Source organism: Prunus dulcis, chromosome 2 (genome assembly GCF_902201215.1).
Source record: "Prunus dulcis chromosome 2, ALMONDv2, whole genome shotgun sequence".
In the NCBI taxonomy this organism is placed as follows: domain Eukaryota; kingdom Viridiplantae; phylum Streptophyta; class Magnoliopsida; order Rosales; family Rosaceae; genus Prunus; species Prunus dulcis.
The window spans coordinates 21,632,103-21,643,456 of NC_047651.1; the positions used below are offsets into that span (position 1 = coordinate 21,632,103).

The 11,354-nt window shown below is 39.9% G+C and overlaps 2 protein-coding genes across 3 annotated transcripts; both read right to left on the bottom strand.

The window, feature by feature from the left end:
* Positions 1-2,037: 2,037 nt before the first annotated feature.
* Positions 2,038-4,909, bottom strand: LOC117619980 (protein FIZZY-RELATED 3). Its single transcript, XM_034350058.1, has 9 exons — positions 4,131-4,909; positions 3,773-3,895; positions 3,505-3,609; positions 3,241-3,420; positions 3,075-3,137; positions 2,671-2,967; positions 2,505-2,567; positions 2,328-2,396; positions 2,038-2,236 (listed from the first exon to the last, which is right to left on the bottom strand). The coding sequence occupies exons 1-9, from the start codon at positions 4,689-4,691 to the stop codon at positions 2,183-2,185; spliced, it is 1,515 nt and encodes a 504-aa protein (XP_034205949.1). The 5' UTR covers positions 4,692-4,909; the 3' UTR covers positions 2,038-2,182.
* A 349-nt stretch (positions 4,910-5,258) lies between these two features.
* On the bottom strand, positions 5,259-10,024 carry LOC117620104 (actin-related protein 5). 2 transcript variants are annotated; one of them, XM_034350212.1, is made up of 12 exons: positions 9,870-10,024; positions 9,705-9,775; positions 9,465-9,589; positions 9,185-9,229; positions 8,487-8,589; positions 8,242-8,351; positions 7,770-7,879; positions 7,591-7,681; positions 7,071-7,514; positions 6,649-6,776; positions 5,983-6,322; positions 5,259-5,898 (listed from the first exon to the last, which is right to left on the bottom strand). In XM_034350212.1, the coding sequence occupies exons 1-12, from the start codon at positions 9,968-9,970 to the stop codon at positions 5,392-5,394; spliced, it is 2,175 nt and encodes a 724-aa protein (XP_034206103.1). In that variant the 5' UTR covers positions 9,971-10,024; the 3' UTR covers positions 5,259-5,391. The 2 variants fall into 2 exon arrangements, with proteins under 2 accessions (XP_034206103.1, XP_034206104.1); XM_034350213.1 differs by lacking the exons at positions 9,705-9,775; positions 9,870-10,024 and having other exon boundaries at positions 8,487-8,594; positions 9,465-9,530.
* Between the last annotated feature and the right edge of the window lie 1,330 nt (positions 10,025-11,354).

The window sequence follows — 11,354 nt, forward strand, 5'->3', positions numbered from 1 at the left end:
GAAACAATCGATTCTTTGTCATCTCCACTTGAGCAATCGTTCCTCTTCTTGGATCACTGATCTCACAAGTGCCTTCTTTGATGGTGATCACATAGCCCTTCTCTTGCAGCTGGCCAATGCTAAGCAAATTGGTTTTTAAGGCAGGAGCATAATACACATTAGAAATGGTCTGAAGAGAGTTATCCTTTGCTTTGATTTGGATATCACCCTTCCCCATCACTGAAATCAAAGAATCATCACCAAATTTCACAGTAGTATGAAATGAATCATCTAAATGATGAAAGTCATACTTACTCCCACACATATGATTGCTACACCCTGAGTCAATGTACCACCAATTGGAACGGGATTCCTCCTTTGTATCGCAAGCCATAAGAAGAGTTTCTTCATCTCCTTGAGTAAAGTTTGATGCCTCACCCTTTTCTTTAGACATGTTAGTGTAGCATTCAGAGCGATAGTGACCGTACCTGCCACACCTATAGCACTCAATCTGTGATTTGTCGTGTTTAGACTCATGATGGCTTTGTTGTCTATATTGACCTCTGCCTCTGCCTCTGAAATCGGAATTTCCTTTACTGCTGGAATCGGAATTTCCTCTGCCTCTTCCTCTTCCTTGGCCTCTACCTCGACCACGACCTGAACCTCTCCATGATGAGGATTCATTGCTGGTGGAGCTTTTCAAAGCTTTTTCCTCTGTTGAAGTATTCTGACTTTTAAATTTCTGCTCATGCACCAACAGTGAACTATGGAGTTCATCAATTGACATTGTTTCAATGTCATTTGCTTCCTCAATTGCACAAACAACATAGTTAAACTTTGGCGACATTGAACGCAAAATTTTTTCAATGATTGTGACATCATCCATCTTGTCACCATGAAGCCGCATCTTACTTGCAATTGCCATCGCCTTTGAGAAGTATTCATCAACAGAATCTTCTGGTTTCATGTGAAGAGTTTCAAAATCTCTTCGAAGTGCTTGAAGCTGTGCACGCTTCACCTTAGTGGAACCTTGATACTTTTTCTGCATAGACTCCCATATCTGCTTGGAAGTGTCCTTCTGGAGAATAGTCTCCAAAATGGATCGATCAATCGCTTGGAAGAGGTAGTTTTTCAATTTCAGGTCCTTCAATTTCTGTTCATCAAGTCTTTTCTGTTGCGCTTCTGTCAACACCGCTCCTTCTGCTGGTTCAGCAATTCCATCTTCAATGAGAGTCCAATACTCCTTGGATCTCAGAAAATTCTCCATTAACATGCTCCAATGGTCATAATGACCATCAAAGCGAGGTATGGCTGGCTGCACGTAGTTCTCTTGAACCTTGTCGGATGCCATCAGTCCTTGCTGCTGCAAGACAAGAAAGCTGCTGCTTTTTGGAGAATTTTAATCAAGCCCAGTGGGGGCTCTGATACCAAATGTTGGAAATTTAGAAAACTCAAATAACCTGAGATAGAAAGCTTTTGTTCAACTGAAGTAAATTCTGATTGACTGAAACACAGCTTAAATAATACGTACAAGCTAACTGACTCAGATAATGGAATGAACAACTAAACATCCCACTACAAACAACACTAACAGACGTCTCCCACTACTACCAATACTAACAGACTTATCCCACAACTAGAACACTCCTATTGAATAGGTAAACCACAACTGATTTCCTAAAACATAGGAACCCACGTTTATTGAATTACAAATAACATAAATAATTTCTAACATAATAAACTAATCAAATGCAAGAGAGTGTGTTCTGAACTGGACCAACAATTTATCTTACTGAAATGTTTCTTATGAGAGATTGCCATTAAAAGCTACTGAATGTAGGCTTTATATGATTTTCACTTCCATTTTCATGAACCAAGTTGTGATGGCATACACATTTTCCATGTGCTTGGGCTAAAATTGGGATGCGAAAAAGGAAAAGTGGAAAGGAACAACTGATGAAATGTTATATCATTGAATTTCTTAACCTTCAAGGTTTTTACATATTAGACCAGAGACAAAATCCAAGACTTTAGTGTCGAGTAAAAAGAATTAAAAAATGAAAGAAATATATCTGCCTCTCACTACTTATAAATCACAGTATCTACATTTACAAAACAGGATCAGGGAAGTGTCTTCTTATAAATTACAGTATCTCCATTTACAAAATAGGATGAGAGAAGTATCTTCATATGTGTAACAGAGTCATCGAATCTGAGTTCTTCCCAGTGACCAAAGCCCTGTATCTTTGACTGGTGTCTGAAATAGCAAACAAAAAAAGAAAGGATCAGAGATGTTGTCATTGTAGTTGGAGAGAAGATAATTGATGGATCTTGATATTGATGCTTACATGTGTCTTCACAGACGGGAAGACATTCCAGAATCGTAGAGTCTCATCCCCAGCACCAGTGACTATTGTCTGCAGTAAAGCAATTTCATTTGAGATTGTTAAGAACAGAAATTTCAGCGTAAGCAAACAAGAGTGTATGCAGAGCAAATCTTCAAGCTATAGAAAATGATGCAATACCTGACCATCTGGTGACATTGCAAGGTAAAGAACTCGCATGCTATGGCCAGTTAGAGTGGCAACCTATAAGAGTACGTTCCAAAAGCAATTAAATAGAAATCTTATAACTTGACACAATCCTACTTCTTACGGTTCAACTTGAAAGGAGATCTCCTAAAAAGCTAACCTTTCCCATGGATGGATACTTCCACACCATTATTTGGTTCTGGGAATATCCATGAGTGCTGACTATCTCATTCACATTCTTACTCCATGCAAGATTGCAGACCTGGCTTCCGGTGTCTATACTGTTCAATTGGTGGCCATTTGTCGTGTTCCAGAAGCGAATACATCTGTCAGCAGTTCCACCCCCAGATACAAGAAGGCCACTCTGGTGGGGTGACCAAGCAATGGCCTTGACTGCAGCTGTGTGCTCTGTCAGTCTCAAAGCTGGTTGCTGAGAGTGCTGGTTCCAGACCAAGAGCTGGTCACAAACAAGCCACTAAGTTAGCTATTGGCTAACTACCAGTAAAACACAGAAGAGAGCAAGATAAGAGAAGAAAAAAGAATGAACAATTTAGTAACATATACCTGGTTATCATTGCCACCAGATGCAAGTTCCCTGTCATCATTGGACCATTTCAGCCCACATACCTGAGGAAATGAAATTTTTATAAGGGTTAGTATTGCTTGTGTTTGACCAAGAACTGTTTAATTGGTTGTAGGTCATTAAGAAAAAGTCTTTTAAAGTATTCACCTCAGACTTGTGGCCAACAAGCTTGCTGATGCAGTCGTTTGAGACCCGAAGATCGTGTTGAAGTATGTTCCGGTCCCGGCTTCCTGAAGCTAATATGCGTGAGTTCCATGCCAAGACACCAGTCCTTGTTTGATGCCCGCCCATTGTTCGGACCCTCTTGCACTGAGTCCCATCCCAAACCTAGAACAAACGCCACAATTAATGGTCATCTCAGACTCTTTCTTCATGAGAACGAAAATACTATCAAGTCAAACAAATAGCTACCTGAACTCGACCAAGATTTGTGCCAATTGATAAATATGAACCCTCCTTTGTCCATTGGACAGAGCATACCCCGTCATTAGGCCCCAAGTCACACAGTTTTGTCACCTGAGAAAAACAATGTATGACAAACTTCAATCGCAAATTTCACAAACCTATTTAAACACAGGACACTTTGATAAAGACAAGTTCTCATTAGATTTTGCAAACATGGAATGGACAAAATTGAAATCTATGCTATTTACCCAGTAGTATCAAACTCATTACTTACCTTGCTGTTTGATGCACTCCACAGATAAACGCAGGTGCCCAGTCCAACTGCAAGGACATTTTGCGAGGACCAGTCCACAAGGTTCAAGTAAAAGTCATCTTGAAGTGATGGGGCATCCAGAACCTGCAAATCATTTAGAGCATTTCAAAATCAACCATTGCATTTCCCATATAAACTAGTAAAGTAACATAGCCCTCAATGATCAATCAGCCCTCAATGATCAATCATTTCCTCTAATCAGATCCACTTGGTACTGCATTACAATTAACTGACAGAAAGGGATTAAGATTATAGCCTCACATTCAGCTAATTCAGCTAGTTTATTAAACAAACAGGGGAAGAACAGGGGTTTAGTTACCTTATGGGGTGTCTTGGGGACTTTGCGAGGAGGCTTAGGAGGCGTTAAAGACTCGTTAGAAAACCCACTATCATTTCTCAGAATGGACGGCGAATAAGGCGAGTTGGGTGCCGAGTGATCAGTCTTGAACCGCAACATGTTCTTGCTGGGACTCAGAGGCGACGGCACACCACCACCACCACCTGCAGGAGAAAAAGACCCGAAATCAGACCCGAAAAGCTCAGATTTCAACAACCTGGCATAGGCCTCGTTGCCGCCTTCTTTGACGGGCGAGGCCTTGTCATTGAGCCCAAATGTGTGAAGCCTCGAGGAAGATCTGCAAGGTATGAATCTGTCGCTGCAAGTCGAGGACTTGGAGGGGGAAGACAGGTTCGATATCGCCCGAAAAGAACCCGAAAAGGACTCGAGGCGCAGCGACGTCTCGGACATCCCAGTTGGGAGGTTGAGCCCTGCTTTCCTTGTTTGAGGTGAATCCATTGCTGGGTTTTCTTGGATGATCTGATTCTTGGTTCCTTGGAAGATTTGGATTGTTGGGTCTGAAGAAGAATATGATGATATCATATAGGAAATGTTAATGTAATGAGGTTTGAATGGAGATAGAGGAGGCCAAGAACCAAAAATGGAAGGAAAGGCCTCTCTCTCTCTCTCTCTCTTTCTCTCTGTGTTGTTCAGTGTGGAGGAAGACTTGCAACGGTCGAATATTGGTGGGGTTTATAGGAGCGGTCTTGGTCTTGTGGGCTTTGTTTTCCTTTTATTTTTTATTTTCAATAAATATTTGTTATTGTAATATTGTACGCTGTCTGTGCAATGTGCATGTACATAAACGTAATGCTCCAACGGTCATTTTCCATTGATCTTTTTTTTGGTCATTTTTCATTGATCGAGCTCATCTAAAGCTGGCAGTCTGGTTTAGGTACCCAAACCAAGCCCGTTGCTTTGAATTTTATTGATTTTAATATTTGGCCTCGGGTGCTGCCGTGCCAGAGACGCCAGAGAGAGCTGCCCGCTGCACCTTTTACCATATATTCTTATCTTTTCTTTTGTGGGTTCGTGACGGAGGTGGTTTGAACGAGCCAAGTATCACTCTCAATGGAGATTCTCTAAACTTCACTTCCTAGATTGCCAATATTAACATGTCATATGCATCTACGTTTAACAACTAATAACGTGACAAATTAAGGCAATGTGTTATGGGAAAAAGAGCTGATTTCAGTGCCATCTAATAATACACATACAATAATTAGGGTGGTGACCAAAACAATCACAATGTGTAATATCGAAATTGGTATCTGCGAACACAGTCTTCACCCTTCTCATAATAATCTTCCTTAGTGAAAGTTTGTGTTGGGAAATGGGCGGCGGCAGCGTAAGCAGAAGCTCCACGCCATGCATCTAGAATTGGATCCAATGCTTTGACTATCCTTATGGGTGAACCACACGGCCTAATCATCCGGATTCCAGCCTCCAAGCGCTCACTCATACCAGGAAACAGACTACTACCACCAGTCAGAAAGACTGAACTGGTTAGCCTCTCCTCCAGCTCTTGGCCCTTCGTTGGCAGCCTCCTTATCGACACCCCGGCCATCTCATCTAAGCCTGCCTGATCTATCCCAATCCAGTTGGGATTAAATAAAATTTCAGGGCATCGAAACCTTTCAACGCCAAAAAAGATTTGAAAATCTTCCTGGGTGAGCGGACGAAACCGCGGTGCTTCAACGGATTGAGGGTTTGTGGTATCCGTTTTGGGAACAAATGTCGGGTCTACTTCCTGCCAAAGCAAAATTATCCAATATAAATAATGACGATCAACTGTAGTCACATCCAGCACTTAAGTGAACCAAAGTAAACAGACCTGAAGCCTAGAAGTGAGACGCGCCAGCTCTGCTTCATGCTCATCTGGTGCCTCATCATCATCATCGTTATCTTTGCTCATGAGTTTGTATAGTTGCCAATCTTCATCTCTCGCACCAAAAGTATCCTCACCCTTGCCACGATCAAAGGCTGCTGTTGTCAAAAGGCGCATCCTTTCCCTCTGTGCAGCATTTAATCTCTCACCACGCCCAACACTTCCAGAAAAACTATTTCCATTTGTATGTCCCCCATTTGTCTTAAGTCGTTTTCGCTGTTCAACTTTCTCAGAAAGATCTTTATATTTAGCATGCAACTGCTCTAAATAAAGCTCTGGGTTTTCTCTACAACAAAGAGAGAGAGAAGAGCATAATTAACAAGGAGAGGTACACATTCCAGAACTTCTAAAATCATCAGGGGACTCTAACATACTAAACATGTATTCAAAAGAATAAGCATTGTTAAAACCTAAAGTGTCGTGCAAATTCAGGCAGAATGGTCTATTCCCTTCTTTTATCCTGCTCTCCCTTCTACATAATATCCCAACTCAACTAAACCTCACAAAACCTTATTTTCAACCCCATGTATTAACCTTCTCTTCTTAAACCCTGACCATAATAAATTGAATTTAAAGAAACAAAAATAAAAGCATAATGATGTCAGCACATACAAACGTTTTTGCTCATCTTGTTGATTTCTCCTTTCCCGCTCTAATTCTTCTTCATAACGTTTCTGTTTAGCTCGCTGCCGACCTTCAGATGTGGTTTTGAGAAACAACTGTCTCTTTTTCTCCTTGACCTGTCAAGAGAACAGTAACAAAGACTAACATCAATGAAGGGAAAACCTAAAGATAATATAAGGAAAAAGCACTAACACTATCTGGTTGATGCAATCTTCAGATGTTAGGTTATATATAGACATCAAAACAATACATAAAAGTATATACCCAGAGGACTTCAGGTATTTCGAGTCATAAATAAATGTTCAGAGCAATTAATTGAGTGCAGATTAAATATATAAATCTTTTAAGTGCAGTAGACAACAACTTCAAAATGGTGGGGAATGTGAAAGACACTTGGCATAAAAGCATACCTGCTCAGGGGTAAGCATGTTGTCAGGGATATTTAAAAGAGGGAACCTTTCGCCTCCTGCAGGATCTGTCTTCTCCTCAAGCTCAGCTTGTTCAGCCTTTGGTTCACCTTTTGCTTTCAGTAAAGATTGTCTCACCTTCAGAAGGGCAGATTCTACTTCCTGCTTGGAGACATAGCCAGTGGCCGACAAGAAAGATGGTATATCATGCTCTTCCACCTGTTCAAGCTGCTGCAGAAGAAATTCCAAACCATGTGATTCATTCTCTAGTTCATTTATCCTAGAAGATCTCTTCGCCTCAGCCATTTCTCGCAATCGTTGACCTTGTTTCTCTTTTATGGCTGCCTTTCTTGCAATCTCTTCTTCAGAAGGGGGCTCCTCAGTAGGTGGTGGAACCCATGGGAGCTGCCACAACCTTGTTTTATCTTCAGCTTCCTTGGTCCCTTTCTGTGAGAAAAAATATCAACTGTTATCTCACGAAATTTGGATAGGAGAATGGATTGAAAAAGGAAATCCTCAATACCTGAAATAACCGAGCTTCCGACACATAATCTGGGGCAATGTAACAGTGCTCCATCTTCAGGTCTTCGACTTTCTCCCACGAAAACCTAGCCCTGTTGCATTAAATACACATAATCAGAAATCTTACCCAAGTGGTCCTCATTCAAGTGATGCGAGTGAAACCAACCAAATTCTACTTACATGTGATGAGGGTATTTGAGTGAAAGAAGCTGCTTCATATAATCTGTGATGTGGTACCCGCCGATGTTAGTTCGGCAGCTTCCTTGATACATAGGTTCGCCGTCAATAAACTGGGAATGAAACACAAAAATCATGGTCAATATAACAATCAAGAGAGCAGGCCTCGACTGTGTTATCATCTTTGTCAATTTATTATCTATTATGGAAACATATAGATTGGAATTCCATACTGAAGATTTGCTTGAGGCCAATAAGTTTAGATATGTTTGTATAAAACCAAAACTACATATCCCAAAGTGAATCATGATGACACAGCTGATTTATAATTATATCTACAATCACACAGAGAAGTAATGCATGCTAATACGCACATAACTTGACATGCACACCTCAGTCCTGGATATTTTTTTTTTTTACAATATAAGACGTTACGTAAGTTAAACAAATACCAAGACCCCGAAAGAAAGCATACCGGAATAACATGAGTAGTGGTAAATCCAGGACAGATAGCAAGACCATCTTTATCACAAACCCCATGCTGCTGATTATACTTATAGCTGAATGCAGCATCAACGCCATATGCTGTAAGTATGGAAATGAAAAGGAAAAAAATCAGGAAAGAAATAGATATAATAACAGAGCCAAAAATACACAGGACCAAAGATCAGTGTGGAAGCATGTCTGAAGGGGGGTAAAATTTGCAGAGAGTGTTGATACCTATCGATGGAACTCCATATGTCTCAAATAAAAGTTCAGCCATTTTACTACGAGACTGAAATGGGTTGCATACACATTCAGTAATCAGGATCGGATGATCAATCTGTCCTGCCCTCAAATGAACACAAAGTTAAGAAAAAGTTCTTATGAATATATAGACTGATCTGAAACCTTACATAAAAAAACACAAAGTATTTAAAATAAATAACTATTCATATGTATATCACAATATATTTTTTTAAAGCAAAAAATATGAACACACTATTGCATATCATTCATGCAAACTAATATTGGCCAACATGAACTAGTCTGCTTATATCATGCCATTCTCATATGGTCTTGAAATTACACAGATGTCGGAACATGAACCTAATAACGCATCCATTTAACCAAGGAATCCCATAAAGACCAACAACGATACAGGCACACCATAGATTCTACCAAGTTACCAACATCGCTAGAGAACCAGAACACAAAACATTAAGGCAGATGAAGAACCTATAGTGTTAGCCATTAAAAGCATGGTGCAAAATGTCATGGGAAACAAGCACTTGCCTCAACATTTGCCTCAACATAGACTAAAATCATGGTAGAACAAAAAAACAAAACAAAAACTGCTGAAAAGCTAACAGCTAAAAAATCCTTAACAATGGAAGTCTAGTAAAACGAAGAAACAAACTGTCCATTTTTTATCGTACCTGTGATCCATTTGCGCCCAACCGATCAAAGCCAAAGTCAAGAATCTACAGATGCAATAGAATATCAGTGAGGCAACAATTCACATATTACTGCAAGCATGTGTACACGAGTAATCTATTTTGAACAAAAAAACAAGAATACATATAAAAAATTATTTTTCTGATTAAATGTGAATCGGAAGAGGTGGATCCAGTGACCAAGATATAAACTTTCAAAATAACGAGTCAGTAGGCAAGATAAATAAGAATTGGGTGCGCATAGAATCATTAGTAAACTTACATATTCCATAATTTCAAACTGGAAAACAACATTGCTGTCAAAAGCTGAGCGAGGTCCGGAGCGTGTGCAATCAAAGTATTTCAACAGTGTAGGATCATGGTCTCCAACTATGGTCACAGTTTCACCTGCGCACAGAATTTTTATTTTTATTTCAAAATTTTAAAATAAAAATTCGAACTTCAATAATTACACAAAATTACACAGAACGCGCTTCTTGAAACTTGTCAAACGTGAGTGTACCAGTGGCTTTGTGGCGTGGTCTCTGAACAATGTTGCGGAAGATAACACGAGGCTCAGTTTCTCCCGCCCATCTGAAAATTTTGACCCAAAAATAAAGAAATTAGCAGAATGACCAGACACTTATGCACGTAGAAGTTGAATTAGGGTTTTTTGTTGCTCATATACCCGATGCGAAAATAGGAGGCGCCATTGTCAATGACGATGGGAGTAGAAGAAGGGAAGAGCCTGTAATCAGACTGCCGTTGAATTTGTGAAATGAAAGGCATTTCTCTTCTCTATAGCCCAAGGCTTTGTCCGTGTGTTATGCCCTATCTTTCTCAGCTTCTGCCACAGTTGAAGTTCAACGATGGTAAAGACGAAGAAGAGACTAGCACAGTACCAAGAGTGGGCCGGGTCGGGAAGTCAAGCCCAAATTGGTTTTTACTCGAACCCGTTTTACCGCCAAAGACTGAAACCCGCCCTGAAGGTTCTCGCGCTCTCTACTCTACGCTATTGGGCCCACAATATTTGAAGCCCGCTTTGAAGTTTCTCGCACTTTCCGCCACGTGTGATGTCCACGTCCCAAAAAGTTACCCAGCATTTGCAGCAAGGGTCCCACTATTTTTTGTTAAAAAACCCCATGCTTATTGGTTCATGGACATATAAGAAGAGACTTAGCTGAATTGGACTCGGACGAAGCCCAAAGTTCCGTTGGCAAATGTCAAGTTTTGAAGGTCAACAAATAGAGGCTTTGACTGACCAAAAAAATACAAATAGAGGCTTTTAGAAGCTCACTCTTTGTTCTTCAATGCCTTTACAAAATCATCTAATATTTTTTTAAACAAGTGATATTGAAAACAGAAGTTTTCTCACACACACTATTAAGGTGCTATAGAGTTCTAACATGAGACTATTGATTTGTAAGTAAATGCTTTTTTCACTAGACTAGACTTTGTTGGCACAAAATCATCTCATATTACTAAAGCATCATAAAGCTTGATTACTTTATGAATTTTTAGTGATTTTTTTCTTTTTGGTATTTTCAATGATAACGATTTTAACAAAATATGCCCTCACTCAACCAAGAAGGGCGAGAGAGGAATCGAGCACAACACTTCAAATACAAGGATAAATGATACTGTTGGAATTGAACCTTTGACCTATATTTATTGGTTTTTAATTGCAACAAGACGCAAACTTAAGACTTATATCTTTACCCCCACCCCTCCCAAAGTCACTCGAACTATGGCAAAGAAAACTTGGAAATCATCACAAATGGTTTTGATCAGAAAATGAAAAAGTGATAGGGAAGGAGAAATGGTTTTTGCTCTTTCCTTTGTATGAAAAGCACTTACAGAATGTAGAATCTTTTAGTAAACTCGTGTAACATGTAGTTGGTGAAACTCTAGAATAATAAGTGATATATAATTGAGGGATCACATGTGAAAGGGAAGGACAAATAAAAGTAGTGATAAAAAGTTTGAAACTAAGGGGTGGTGATGAACCATGGCAGGTGAGGGATGGTCCTTTGGGGATTGAATTATTGTACCACTGGCTATCGCAGAAACCAAATCTCACTGATTAAAGAGCAATTTGGAGTACACATTTTTGGTCTGGCATTACTGTCCGACTCGGAATCATTCAGGTTTCCGATAGATATCATATGTGTGC

Excerpts from the sequence above, each read along its gene's own strand:
- LOC117620104 (XM_034350212.1), bottom strand. The coding sequence starts at position 9,970 with ATGCCTTTCATTTCACAAATTCAACGGCAGTCTGATTACAGGCTCTTC. Across the intron at positions 7,880-8,241 it reads CCACTACTCATGTTATTCCG|TTTATTGACGGCGAACCTAT; the intron begins GTATGCTTTCTT and ends TTTCATTCCCAG. Across the intron at positions 7,682-7,769 it reads CTCAAATACCCTCATCACAT|GGCTAGGTTTTCGTGGGAGA; the intron begins GTAAGTAGAATT and ends TTAATGCAACAG.
- LOC117619980 (XM_034350058.1), bottom strand. The coding sequence starts at position 4,691 with ATGATATCATCATATTCTTCTTCAGACCCAACAATCCAAATCTTCCAA. Across the intron at positions 3,138-3,240 it reads TTGTTGGCCACAAGTCTGAG|GTATGTGGGCTGAAATGGTC; the intron begins GTGAATACTTTA and ends TCATTTCCTCAG. Across the intron at positions 2,397-2,504 it reads CAATGTCACCAGATGGTCAG|ACAATAGTCACTGGTGCTGG; the intron begins GTATTGCATCAT and ends GCTTTACTGCAG.